This window comes from Sorex araneus, chromosome 4, assembly GCF_027595985.1.
Source record: "Sorex araneus isolate mSorAra2 chromosome 4, mSorAra2.pri, whole genome shotgun sequence".
Classification (NCBI taxonomy): Eukaryota; Metazoa; Chordata; class Mammalia; order Eulipotyphla; family Soricidae; genus Sorex; species Sorex araneus.
In genome coordinates this window covers 179,148,172-179,161,331 of record NC_073305.1, presented here as the reverse complement: position 1 = coordinate 179,161,331, position 13,160 = coordinate 179,148,172, and the positions used below count along the sequence as shown (strand labels likewise).

Genomic DNA, 13,160 nt, shown 5'->3' with positions numbered 1-13,160 from the left:
GTGGTCTCCTTCTTTGCTCCACACATGGCTACAGGCAGGCGGCAGGTTTCTACACAACGTGAGGCAGTGCCAGAATTGTGGTAAATATCTGCTTACTGGTGGGAGGGGAGTAGAAGGGGGAAAATGTTAAACAATTTTCAAATTACAGTATGGTCTACATTAACATTTCGCAGGCTAGATTCCTCAAAAGACTGCTCTGATCAAAAGGCTGCAATAAATGAAAATAGCATGTCTTTTATGCATTTTATACTAAAGACATCAATTCACCAGGTACCTCCACTTATACCTCTTGAGCATAATGCATTATAATTATTTCTCAAGAAACACTGAGAGAGAAGTAGATACAAAAAGCACATTGAGAAACCAGAGCAATAGTACATCAGGTACTACAGTACAAAATTCCCTTTGCCCTTGGCCAACCCGGGTTAAATTACCAGCACCCCACAGAGTCCCCTGAACTCCCTCCAGAAGTGATACCTGAATGCAGAACCAGGAGTAAGCCTTCAGCACTGTTGGATGTGCACCCCCCCAAAAAAAGAAAAGCCATTTATTGGTATAAATAATTTACTCCATATATTTATGAAATACATGCAGATGGAAAGATAGAACTTGCCCAAGTTCAAGTCTTGATTTACAACTTTAAAGTATTTTGCTTCTGTTTTAAAAACAGAGAACTTGTGTGAGGGTTGTGGGGAGGCATTGGGCAGAGGTGTCAGAAGTCCTTGAGGACCCGGGGGCCACTCAGTGATACCCGGTCCCCCTGTGTGGACCCGATGGGTCAGTGCTTGAGCCTCACCCTGTAAGCTTCTCAGGTCCAAGAGCACCAGGGCTACCCCCTGCCATGCCAGGGAGCTGAGTTTAGTTTTACTGCATTGAGCAGTAATGAAATAAAAGAGAGTGCATCAAAATTATGAGAGGACCAGAGAGAGAGAGTACATGGGGGAAGACACTTTCCTTGCACATGGCTGACTCTGTTTCAGTACCCAGCACAGCATATGGTCACCATGGTCACCTGAACTCTTAGCACAGAGCCAGGAGGAAGTCCTGAGCATTGCCAGGTGAATCCTTCCAGAACTCTCCCCGCTCCCCTATTCCCTAACCCTACAGTGAGATATCACTTCACATGTTAGCATGATGACAGTGGGAGAGAGAATAGTTTGGATGCTATAGAGGAACTGAAATCTTCATCAGCTGTGAATAAGTGAAATATGTATATTCGCGTATTTGAATTCCATTCTGCCACCAAAAAAATTGAGACATTGACCACAATCTAGATTAGCCTCACACACACACTGAGTAGAAATATTTCTTCTCAAAAGATACCCCAGGCCTCTGAAATTCTATTGAGAAGTGTGAACATAGTCTAATGGTGACAATGGTTGTACAAGGCTGTAACTGTCACTCAAATTATTAAGTTATACAAATAGTGATACCTCATAATGATAAATTGTAAAGGCATATGTAGAAATGCATTCTGTGAAGCAGAGTCAGTGCGGAGCTGTGTCCCTTTCTAGAGCTGCCTGCATCCTAGCTCCGGCTGTGTCATTTCTCTTCTTTTATGGGAGCCTCTCTGCTTTCTCATAGTTCCTAAGTAAAAACTAGTCACTTCACTTTTAAAAAAATTGGGGCTGGAGTGATAGCACAGTGGGTAGGGCGTTTGCCTTGCACACGGCCAAACTGGGTTCAATTCCCAGCATCCCATATGGTCCCCTGAGCACTGCCAGGAGTAATTCCTGAGTGCAGAGCCAGGAGTAACCCTTGTGCAACACCGGTGTGACCCAAAAAGAAAAAAAATTAACAAAAGCAATAGAGATCATTTTAATGGCTGGTTGAGTTGTTTTAGCAGCAAGATAATTTTATTAACATAATTAAATTTAAAAACTGTGTTCAAAAAAAAAAAAAGCAATATCGGGGGCGAGAGTGATAGCACAGTAGGTAGAACGTTTGCCTTGCACATGACCGACCCGGCTTCAATTCTCAGCTTCCCATATGGTCCTCTGAGCACCCACTGGGGATAATCCCTGAATGCAGAACCAGGAGTAACTCCTGTGCATTGCCAGGTGTGACCCACCCCCCCACACACACAAAAAAAAGCAGTGTCAAGAAAGGAGGGATTCTTTTCTAGGTCTTCAGTGATTTAAAAGGCCTTGTGCTATCCTGTGCCTAATAAATGACCCCACAGTCTATGCAAAACAAACCAGAACTCAAATGATGTGTTAACTACCTGGAAGTGACTTTGAGAAACAGAAACAACAGTAGTTTTTCATCCCTGAGCCTCAGTCAACAAAGATTGGAGCTTATCTTTACATCTATCTTCTCCCATGGCTTAAAAAGACATGATTCATTGAATACAGGATTTTGCCTAGATCTTGATGCAGCTGAAGATAGCTTTCACAGCCTTGAAAAACTTGAAAGCCAGAAAGTTTGGAATGGTTAGTACTGAACTGGTCACAAAATTGAAGAACCCTAAAGCTGACTTTTTTTTTTTTTGAAATAACAGTTGTTTCAAGCTGAGATGTTCAGCCGTCAGCAGATTTTGCACTCGATTATTATTGATGGACAGCGTCTCCTCGAACAAGGTCAAGTCGATGACAGGTAGGCTCTTTGATGTATTATAAGAAAGGTTTCCGTAAATTAGTCATTTTCTGTCTAATGAGCAAATTAGAGGGCATCTAGCCAGTCTTCCTAAGGCAATTGTGCCGTAATGAAAGCCTCAGTAATTGGAGGAAAGGCTTGTCTGAATGTCTGAAATGACATTCAGTGTTGAGTCTTTGTAGAGAACTGCTATTTTATATGAAGGACATAGAGTAATTGGAAATCACCTATCCAGCCTTCGCTAGCACATGATGCATGATGGAGACTGAAGTTAATGGAGAGATCAAAATGAATTGTATCAATGATGTAGCAGTGATTTATAAACACAAGCTAATATTCGGCTACATTTGCCAAAATTGTCATCCTAAAAGTAGCACAGGAAACCTTGAACCGTCTCTCTTACTCAGAGCTGAAAGACTAAGGCCCAGATGTGTCCACTGTCTACTGGCTGTCATTTGGGCACGAGCTTTCGCATAGTTCATGGCAGTCCCTCTAAGTTTCAGACTGCTTTGTCCTCTTCATTCACACCACAGTCCTTGACTCCTGCTTCCTCTCATTTGCTTATCTGTCATGCTTTCATTTTATTTAAAATGCAGAATTTAGGTCTAGATCCTCCTTAGATGTATGGTACCTGAATACAGTTCATACTGAATTTACAAACTGGAAACAATACTTACTCATGGTGGAGATATTTACTTTTGGTGGGGATATTTGGAGTTTAAGCCTCTTTTATTTCATTGCATACAAACATCTTTTCCTATTTAGGACTGGGAGTTGGAAATATAGTGAGCATGGGTATTTTTTTTTCTCCAGAAAAGTAGAAAACAAATCATTATTTCTATTAGGAGGGCTTTTCTTTCCTTCTTTATAATGATTTGGAAACAATTTCAATTTTAAGTGAATATTTCTTTGGAAGCCTATGAAAGATTTTCACGGTTAAGCTTGGAACAACAAAACGTGATACCACATTTATTCTGTTCTAAGAAAGCCAAATCTAAATGTGAACTCTACTGAGAAGTTAAGGCCTTCGAAATAAAACAAATTCACATGCAATTAATGTCTTGTGTTTGCTTCCTTTAGCCAACTCCCTGAGAGTATTATTTAAAAAGTTTAAGCCGTTAAGTAAAATACTGTTCAGAATTCACTCACCAGCCAGCATCGATGACATTTTCAATGCTGACAGGACAAAACCAATGAAAGATAGACATGGGCGGGTTGGACCCCAGGATAAAGAACTCTGAGCGTTGTCAGGGAGAGACCATGGAGAGTTGAGCAAGTTGGCAACAGGGTGGCCCCAGATTGCAGATATATTGTGTTTGAGAACTTCCTTTACATGTTGTTTTGTAGAGTTCAAGTTCAAGTTCAGCAGTGGGAACACTGCCATGTTTTAAGGAGCTCCTGCTGCTCACAGGTATCTTAAGACAGCTGGGCTCCACAGAGTGAGTGGGGAACTCGCCAAAGAGATGCCGTGTATTTCCCAGAAGCGAGAGCCTTGTTTGGCTTTTTGCTCCAGGGATTCTCGGGTCCCAGAGAGTTCAGAGATGACAGGGGGCTTGTGACTTTAGGGAAGTCTCAGGAACCCCATTTATCACATTTGCCTGGACTGCCAATTCATTCTAAATATCAGAATTGACTCAAAAACAAAAGCGGTGTGAGTTGGCTTGCAAAATCCAAGTTTATCAAGTTTATAGTGGCCCACAGACTTTAAGAAGTAAATGACTTCTTAAACATTTTTTCACTCTGATCTCTTTTTACCCAGTAAATTTTTTAATGCAAGCCCAGATAAATGGGGATTAAAAAATCAGTATTACAAATCAAACATTGTCATAATAAATTTGTCATAATTTGTCATAATAAATCATAAAGAAATTTATTTTAAAATTTTAAGTTCTATTGCACAGTTTAAGATTCAGAACTAAGATAGGTATTGAGAAAGCAGGAGTCTAGGTAAGTGTAAATCAGATCTAAAACTGCCTTCAAGAGAATAGAGTATCTAGGAAGAAATGAGAAACAGTGTGAGAGAGAGAGAGAGAGAGAGAGAGAGAGAGATCAGGCCCTATTATCCTTCTAAAAGGTGTGATGACAGGAACTGGTGAGAGAGTACAGTGGGCAAGGTACTTAATTTACACATGGATGACCCAGATTTCATCCCTAGAACCCCTTATGGTTCCATGAGTGCCACCAGGTGTGATCCCTGAGCAGGTAGCCAGGAGTAAGTCCCCAGCGCCCTCCGAGACCAAAAAAAAACCATCAAAAAAACCTGCAAAAACAACAAAACAGATGACCGCAACTATAGTCTACAAAGAAATACACTCTTTTTGTTACTGAGAAAATTCTTACTAGCCTATTCTCAGCAGTAACTTAATGAAAACTTGATGAATAAATTAGCACTGATATTTTTAAAAGATACAATAAGAGCAGACAAAAAGATCTCAGAATATTCAACTGAAAACTTCAGCACTTAAGTAAGATGTAATAACTGTGTATGGGCAGATTATATATGGATAGTGATTAGAGTTTGCATTTTTCTAAGAGCAAAATAAAGGGGAATTAAAATGGAGAGGGTATAAATTAGATTAATATGTTCGACAACTTTTTAAAGATGGAGTGCTGAGAGAGTCTATGAAATGCATCAAGGGGACTATTTTCAGGTGGGGTGGCATACCCAGGGGCACTCAGGACCCAAAAGTCACACTTGGTCTTTCAAAGGATAGTGCCTAGGGTCTGGAAAATGCAAAGCATGTGCTCCTAAGCCACATGCCTGGTCCTGAAATGCAGTTCCACAAACCACTGCTAGTGTTAATCTTATTGCAGTGCCTTATGGCTTCACTTCCAATAGCCCAGTTTTGTTCATCTAAAGCAACTTGAGATTCCAGCCTCAGAGTGATTAGAAGCTAGTTCTGTTCTGCTCCTTATTTGCTGCTGCTGCCGCACCCATAAATGCTGTCTCCAGCTCCCCATTGCTGTGGGGGTGTGCAGGATTCGGGACCATCACCATTGCCTCTGTGTCCCTCTCAAGCACTCAGACAGAGACTGACAATGACCTTATTATAAAGATGCCTTCTTTTTCTTTTTCTTTTTCTTTTTTTCTCGTTTTTTTGGGGGCGTGGGGTGGGGGCACAGGTGGCTGTGTGTTTTGGGTCCACACCTGGCAGTGCGCAGGGCTTGCTCCTGCTCTGTCTCAGGGATCACTCCTGGTGGTTCTCACCGTCTCATAGCCCTATAGACAAACCTTTGAAACTGTGTCGAGACAGGAACACACTTTCTGTTGATGAACCACAGTGGGTTCATTTATTAGTTTTTTTAGAAATTGCTTGCAACAGACCTAAAAACTATTATGGTGTGATATTTCAAAACTTCTCAGCTACGTCGGAAGGTGTGACATAACTTCCGGGCGGTTCTGGCATCACATCAGAGGTGACCCCGGGGGTCGTCCCCGTGTGATCATTTCTTCTGCAGGGATGAGTTCAGCCTGAAGCTGACGCTTCTCAGCAATCAGTGGCAGGGCGTGATCCGCCGGGCACAGCAGCGACGCGGCATCATCGACAGCCAAATCCGCCAGTGGCAACGCTACAGGGAGATGGCGGGGAAGCTGCGGAAATGGCTGGCCGAAGTGTCCTCCCTACCCCTGAGTGGCCTTGGCAGTGTCCCCATACCACTTCAGCAACTGCGGACGCTCTTTGACGAAGTGCAGGTAAGGGGCAGGGCTCGCCGTTTCTCAACCTCTGCTTCCCTGCCGTTTGGCGGTTGCTCTTCGCCTCGGAAGATCGTGCAGTGCAGTGACGTTGCATGGAAGACAGACACAGTTTGCAAGTGCCCATCCTGAGAGTATGGTGGTCCCATCTCCTTGCAGCCCCCCTTTCTTAGTATGCTGAGATCGCTCAGCTCCTTGAATCTCCCTGGGAAAACATGAGGGCAAAGAAAAGAAAGCTTGGCATTGGTTATGCGTATTTATTTATTTATTTATTTATTATTTATTTTATTTTTGGGTCACACCCAGCGATGCTCAGAGGTTACTCCTGGCGGTGCTCAGGGGACCATATGGGATGCTGGGATTAGAACCCGGGTCAGCCACGTGCAAGGCAAACGCCCTACCCACTTGGCTATCGCTCCAACCCCAATGTGTATTTATTTCATTCACGAGCAATCTAAGTTCTAGTTTGAATATTGTTGAAAACACAAAGAGCTCACTCCTGCTTTTAGCTCTTTGTCCATTTTTATTTTATTTTATTTTATTTTATTTAGTTTGGGGCCACACCTGGCTGTGCTTGGGAGTTCCTCCCGGCTCTGTGCTCAGAAATCACTCCTGGCAGTGCTAAGGGATCGAATAGAATTTCAGGGACCAATCCTGAGTTGGCTGCATGGAAAGCCTCTACCCTCCGGCCCCTTTTTATTTCTGATTTTGGAATTCCCAGTGAATATCTCCTAGTATTTAAATCACACTTTTCCAGTATATCTATGGGATAGATATCCACACTTTTCCAGAAATATTCAGAGAATTTCTCTTCCTCTGATTGTCGCTCGCTTGCGCTGAGGGGACATATCCGACTGTGCTCAGGTGTGACTCCTGGCCCTGTGCTCAGGGATCTCTCCTGGTGGGGCTGAGGGGACCCCACCCAGTTATCCACTTGTAAGGCAAGCTTCCTAACCAATGCACTATCTCTCTGGCCCCCAAGGCTCACTGTTTTCTGATTCCTTTATCCTCATCACTTCCTTTGGTGACTTTGTTTGCACACATACCCCCTTCCAGGAGAGAAGGACCGAGTGTGTATCTTCTGAACAAGTTCCTTCCTGTGTTTTCGACTTGTGTATTCAGTTGCCTTTTAGTTGTGTATCCCCCAATAGACCTAAAGTGCCCTGTGGCTGTCATGGAACGTGTGATCCCCGGACCAGCCGCTCTCCATCACGTCTGTGTCCCAAGTCTCCAATCCCAGCAAACGCCGTCACTAGCTCTCCATCCTCGCCGTCAGGAGCACGAGCGTGATGCTTGAACTACGTTTCTATTCTGCTCTCTTGCCCCAACGCTCATCTTCCTTGTTCCCACCCCATCTGTTGCTGCTCTTCATTAGGTCCCGGCGATTTCTTAACCCTAGTTCTAGTATATCTAATAAATGTCCTTATTCGATTCCATTTGTTATGCTACTACTAAGACCCTTAGTTGAAACGCATCATTGGCTGATGAATAATGCATCTGTCAAACTCAGTCACTTTTACCATAGAAACCAAATTTATGTGCAATGCATATCCCTGCCTCATCTCCCACCACTCTATTTTGGTCAGTGAAGCTGAGTCCTGTTTCCGGAGTTTATTCTCTCACACAGTGGATTTGTCTTTTCTCATTTCCCGGTGGGAAGATATCCTTTTCCCCTCACACACAAGATCCTTCTTTTTTTTTTTTTTTTTTGCTTTTTGGGTCACACGCAATGATGCACAGAGGTTACTCCTGGCTCATGGACTCAGGAATCACTCCTGGTAGTGCTCAGGGGACCATATGGGATGCTGGGAATCAAACCTGGGTCAGCCTCGTGCAAGGCAAACATCCTACGTGCTGTGCTATTACTCCAGCCCCACAAGATCCTTCTAATCTCATTCAGTTTCTGGTTCTTTCGGTACTCTGCAGTTCTTACCACTTTAAAGGGGCTCTATTAGTGCACTGCCTGTGAGTTAGGGGTCCCTCTGTTGTGAACTCAGATATTTCACAACAGAGATATTGTGTGTGTGTGTGTGTGTGTGTGTGTGTGTGTGTGTGTTGAGGGGATGGCACACCTGGCAATGCTCAGGGTTTAGTACTGGAAGGGTTCAGGGTACCTAATGCAGTATATAGAAGGGATTGACCCTGGTTGCCCAATGCCCTTCCCATGGTAATATTGTAAAATATTTAACTTGGATGTTAAACAACATCCAGAGAGAGACTTAAAAGCAAGCTCCCAAAAGCGATATCTTTAGCCTACTTCTCCTCCCTCTGGGAAAAACTGGCCATCTTCTGAGAGTTTCCTGCCCACATGGGACAGCCTTGCAAGCTTCCCTTGGTATATTCATATGCAAAATCCAGTAACAAGCTGGATCTGATTCCCGTGACCCTGAAGAGCCCCCAGTGCAACATCGTTAGGAGGGCCGAGTCAAGATAGACTTCTAAAATCTCAGGGAAAGGACAAAATGAGATGTTACTGAGCCCGCCCGAGAAATTGGTGATTAACGGGATTTTGTGATTCGTGATTTAACTTGGGGACAAAAAAGTAAAGCCTCTCCCTGTAGAATTCTTGTTCATTAATGCATTGCCCTCTCGTTCCCAGGCAGGGTACTAGCTTGGTCAGTGCTTGTGTGCCCATGGGAGAGTGGTTGAAGAATATTTCTAGTAGAGAAAGGGGAAATTCACAGGATAAGCCAGTCAAAAGCTGTGGTTCCTTCCAGTTCAAAGAAAAAGTGTTCCTGCGACAACAAGGGAGCTACATCCTCACCGTGGAAGCTGCCAAACAGCTCCTGCTCTCGGCCGACAGTGGGGCCGAGGCCGCCTTGCAGACTGAACTCACCGAAATCCAAGAGACATGGAGGTCTGCCAGCGTGCAGCTGGAGGAACAGAAGAAAAAGCTGGCCTTCCTTTTGAAAGTAAGTTATGCACTTAATTCTTCCTGTAGACGTAACATGGTTTCAAAAACCCGCTGGCTGGCTGGGGCCGCTCCACCCCATTGTAATCTTGGGCATTAACTAATGCAAAGATCCTTGTCATTCCTGACAGTATTTTGATCCCCTGTGTCTTATTTAAGACTTTGTCATGTCTTGTATGGACTAGAAGAGTGTTGCAATTTTCAGCAGTTTTTCTTTCAGGAAAATCCTCCATTGAAGTGCTTCTAAGTTCAGTAAGACTGCCCAAGTGATGAATTCTGATAAATGTCTCGTCCTAAGCCAGAAGGTCTGTCATGACTTTATAAATCTGGACAGGAATGCAGAGAATAGATTCCACTCCCTAATTTGTGACGCCAAAGTGGTTTTGAGATTGATATCTCTTATTTTATAGCAGGGCAAAAACCTATCCAAGAAGATACTCTTGATTTGGCCTTAACCAAGTGCATTGCTATGAGATAACATCAACAGGAGGTGTGTGGGGCCTTTGGGTGGTGACGGAGAGCAGGCAGGTCACACGGCAAGATGAGGGAAGCAGAGATGCAGCCAGACCTCCCACGATCTGCTCTGCTCCTTTGCTTTTCAATTCCATAAAGAATGAAATCAACAGTTGAGAGGGCCGTGGGCTCCAAACTCAAATCAGATCCAGAATAAAGAAGTCACCTGGTTAACACAAATCTTAGTCTCCGTTTCCTCATCTGCAGAGTGACTAGGATCACACCTCCTTCATGTGGCATGCCGAGGGCCTCATGAAATAATGGAGGTACCACCCTGTCACATATATTATAAAGTTTTGTTTTAATCGGGAGGGATGTTTAAGTGCTAAGCATGCCCAGGGGACAATCCGGCTGACACTGAACTAATAAAGCCAGATGAGGCAATGAGGATGTGACGCTATTCGTGCCACACCTGGCCATGCTCAGCTGGCCTTGTGGTGCCAGCTGTAGAGGATGTGATGTGGTGCCAGCAATGAGGATGTGACGCTATTCGTGCCACACCTGGCCATGCTCAGCTGGCCTTGTGGTGCCAGCTGTAGAAACTGCTAGCATCTTAGACAGTGAATACAACATACAGCCTGCTTACATCTTATATATAACGCTGATAGTCATCAATCAACCTTCGATGAGATTGTCTGTTGAGGTTAGTCTGTCTCTTTTTTTAAAAAAAAAAAAGAATTTTATTTTATTGACTCACCATGTGGAAAATTACAATGCTTTCAGACTTAAGTCTCAGTTATACAATGCTGAAACAATCATCCCTTCACCAGTGCCCATATCCCACCACCAAAAAAAAAAAAACCCACACAGTACACCTCCCATCCCGCACCCTGCCCCTGCCTTATAAATGATAAGTTTCACTTTACTTTCTGTTTACTTTGGTTACATTCAATATTTCACCACAAACCTCACTATTATTGTTAGGAGTACCCCACTAGAGTCAGACCTGTTGTAAAGAGAAATGGATTTCTGTACTTTAGCAACTAAGTCCAGGGAGATTTCTTCCAGATATTGGATCATTGCAAGCTTGTAAACCCCATCTGTGGTTGTCATAATATGGCAGTCACCACGCCCTTCACCCCTGGCAAGGAAGAGGCGTGCGAGAGAAATACCTTTCCCCTCCTGGGCGGGCATGGGGCCGTGGCTTAGTTCTCAGGCTGAAGACATTCTGTGAGGAGCTGCCCATGCCGAAAGTAGTTTAGCTGGGTCTGGATTCACGCTCGTGCAGCTTCGGAGAGGCTGCACACGAGTGCGGCCCCCAGGGTCACATCTCTGTGGCAGTGGTCTGTCTCTTTTTGGATCAGATATAATTAACTAAAGTGAGTGGAATAGCACGGCAGAGCTTGGTAAGCTATCCGTGGCATATTCGATATCCCCAAAACAGTAATGATAGGTCTCATTCCCCTGACCCTGAAAGAGCCTCCAATTGTTGGGAAAGATGAGTAAGGAGAGGCTGCTAATATCTCAGGGCTGAGAGTAATAGAGACGTTACTGGTGCCCGATCAAGTAAATCGACGAACAATAGGATGACAGTGATGCAGTGACAGTGAGCGGAACACATTTTTGCTTTTCTAATACTTAAAGTATGCTTTTTTGGTTTGTTTTGGCTTGGATTTTGACTGGGTGGGCGGGGAGTGTCACCCAACAATGCTTAGGACTTATTCCTGGATCTGCATTTAGGGGTCACTGCTGACAGGCTCAGGAGACCATATTGGGTGCTAGGGATCAAATCCGGATCCACCATGTGAAGGCAGATACCGTATCTATTGTACTGTCTCTTTGTCCCTTAAAGTATGTATTTATTAAATAATGAATGATGTTCTGTACAAAAGAAAAAAGAAAACCAATCAACCGCCACTAAATGTCATCTAATAAGGAACTATTACCAGCACACAGTACAAATCATCATTAATACATTATGTTTGATTCCTTTTTTTTGTTTTGTCTTAGTTTTGTTTGCCCCTTAGAAAAAGATCAGATACATTTTGATTCATGTTTTTTGGTAGAAATCATGTTCTATGTTTGGAATATGGGTTTTGGACACATAACTAAAACTCCCTACGGAGAGATGACTGAATCACTGCTTTAGCTTTTCTTGTTAGTCTGTTGATGTATAATGTGCCACATGGACGAATGTATGCAAACTAACATTAGTTAGTTCTTTAAAATTCATGAAGCGTAAAGACTTGGCTGTAGTTTCAGAATCGATGCCATCTTTGAAAAGGGGAATCCCAATCCTCTCTGAAAGTTTATTTCTTGTTTAGTCATAGTTGAGCCTGTTTGTCTAGAAAGGAATTCGTGAAGATAAATTCTAATGTGTGTCCACTACATTTCAGTGTATCTTTTCAACACAGCTATAATTGCTGTCTGCTTTTAGCTCATAATTGAGAAGGCTCAAAAATAAAGGCATTATTATTCTGTGCCCTGCATGTTCTCTTGTTTTATGATAGTTTCTTATTTTTGGTATTGAATATAAGAAGAAGACTTTATTTTTGAGGAATTAACTGTTTTAGAGGGCAAAGGATTATACCTAACAATGCTCAGGACTTACTCCTGGCTCTGTGCTCAGGGATCACTCCTGGTAGGTCTCAGGGCCATATAGGGCATCAAAGATTGAACTTGGATTGGTCACACATAGGGCATTGCCTTACCTACTATTCTGTCTCCAGGAATGAACATGTAGTGAATGCAGGTTTATAATTCCAGAGTATATGAAGTTGAGTTGATAACATTTTTTCAATTTCAGCAGAAAGCGAATAATTTTTGTCTCATTATCTCAAAGTATAGCCTGCGAAAACAAAAAGAATTTACTAAAGGGGAATCTATCTAAAATAGTTAAATATTTTTGTTATTTCAAGTTAATCAAAAGAAGAAATGTAATTGTGTATTCTAAAGCATTTCCTGAGCAGTTATAATCGGAAATGAGAATCTTGGGTCAACTTTTCTGTTTAGTTAGACACCAAAAGCCTTTTTGAGTAGGAAGGTTCTTTAATCAACTCCTTTTTAAAGGAAGCAGTGGTGGTAGTGGAGGCGGTTTGTGCTAAAAATAAAGCATCAAGAAAGAAACTAGAGAGCACCCAGACAAGAAAAGATTGGACTTGATGAAAGAGATAATGTGAAGGAAAACGCAACATGATTTGGCACTTTGCTAACTATGAGACAACTCTAGTTGTCTTTCTTTGGAGCTGAGTAACTTATGGTGGGGAGGCCAAGCAGGCATGGAGAGTACTGGACAAGGCTTAAGAAACTTCTTTAATTGAGTTTTATTTACATTGGCACTGAAGCACTAAATATGGAGGTTTTGTTATGATTCCTTTATTTTCCTTTTCCTTTTTTTTTCTATTAATTTCCAAAGAAGCGTGTCTGATTAAAACATCAGGCAATACTTGAACTATGTACAGAAAGAAATGGGATTTTTTTCAATGTCCAGAGTGATAATACAGCAGG

At 42.8% G+C, this 13,160-nt stretch overlaps 1 protein-coding gene across 17 annotated transcripts in view; it reads left to right on the top strand.

Annotated features, from left to right (window-relative positions):
* Window positions 1-13,160, top strand: part of SYNE1 (spectrin repeat containing nuclear envelope protein 1) — a 561,745-nt gene that overhangs the window by 456,581 nt on the left and 92,004 nt on the right. For all 17 annotated transcript variants that reach the window (XM_055134197.1, XM_055134196.1, XM_055134206.1 and 14 more), the window contains 3 exons: window positions 2,501-2,595; window positions 6,055-6,289; window positions 9,007-9,201. In XM_055134197.1, coding sequence (XP_054990172.1) covers window positions 2,501-2,595; window positions 6,055-6,289; window positions 9,007-9,201 — 525 coding nt within the window. The remainder of the gene's footprint in view (window positions 1-2,500; window positions 2,596-6,054; window positions 6,290-9,006; window positions 9,202-13,160) is intronic.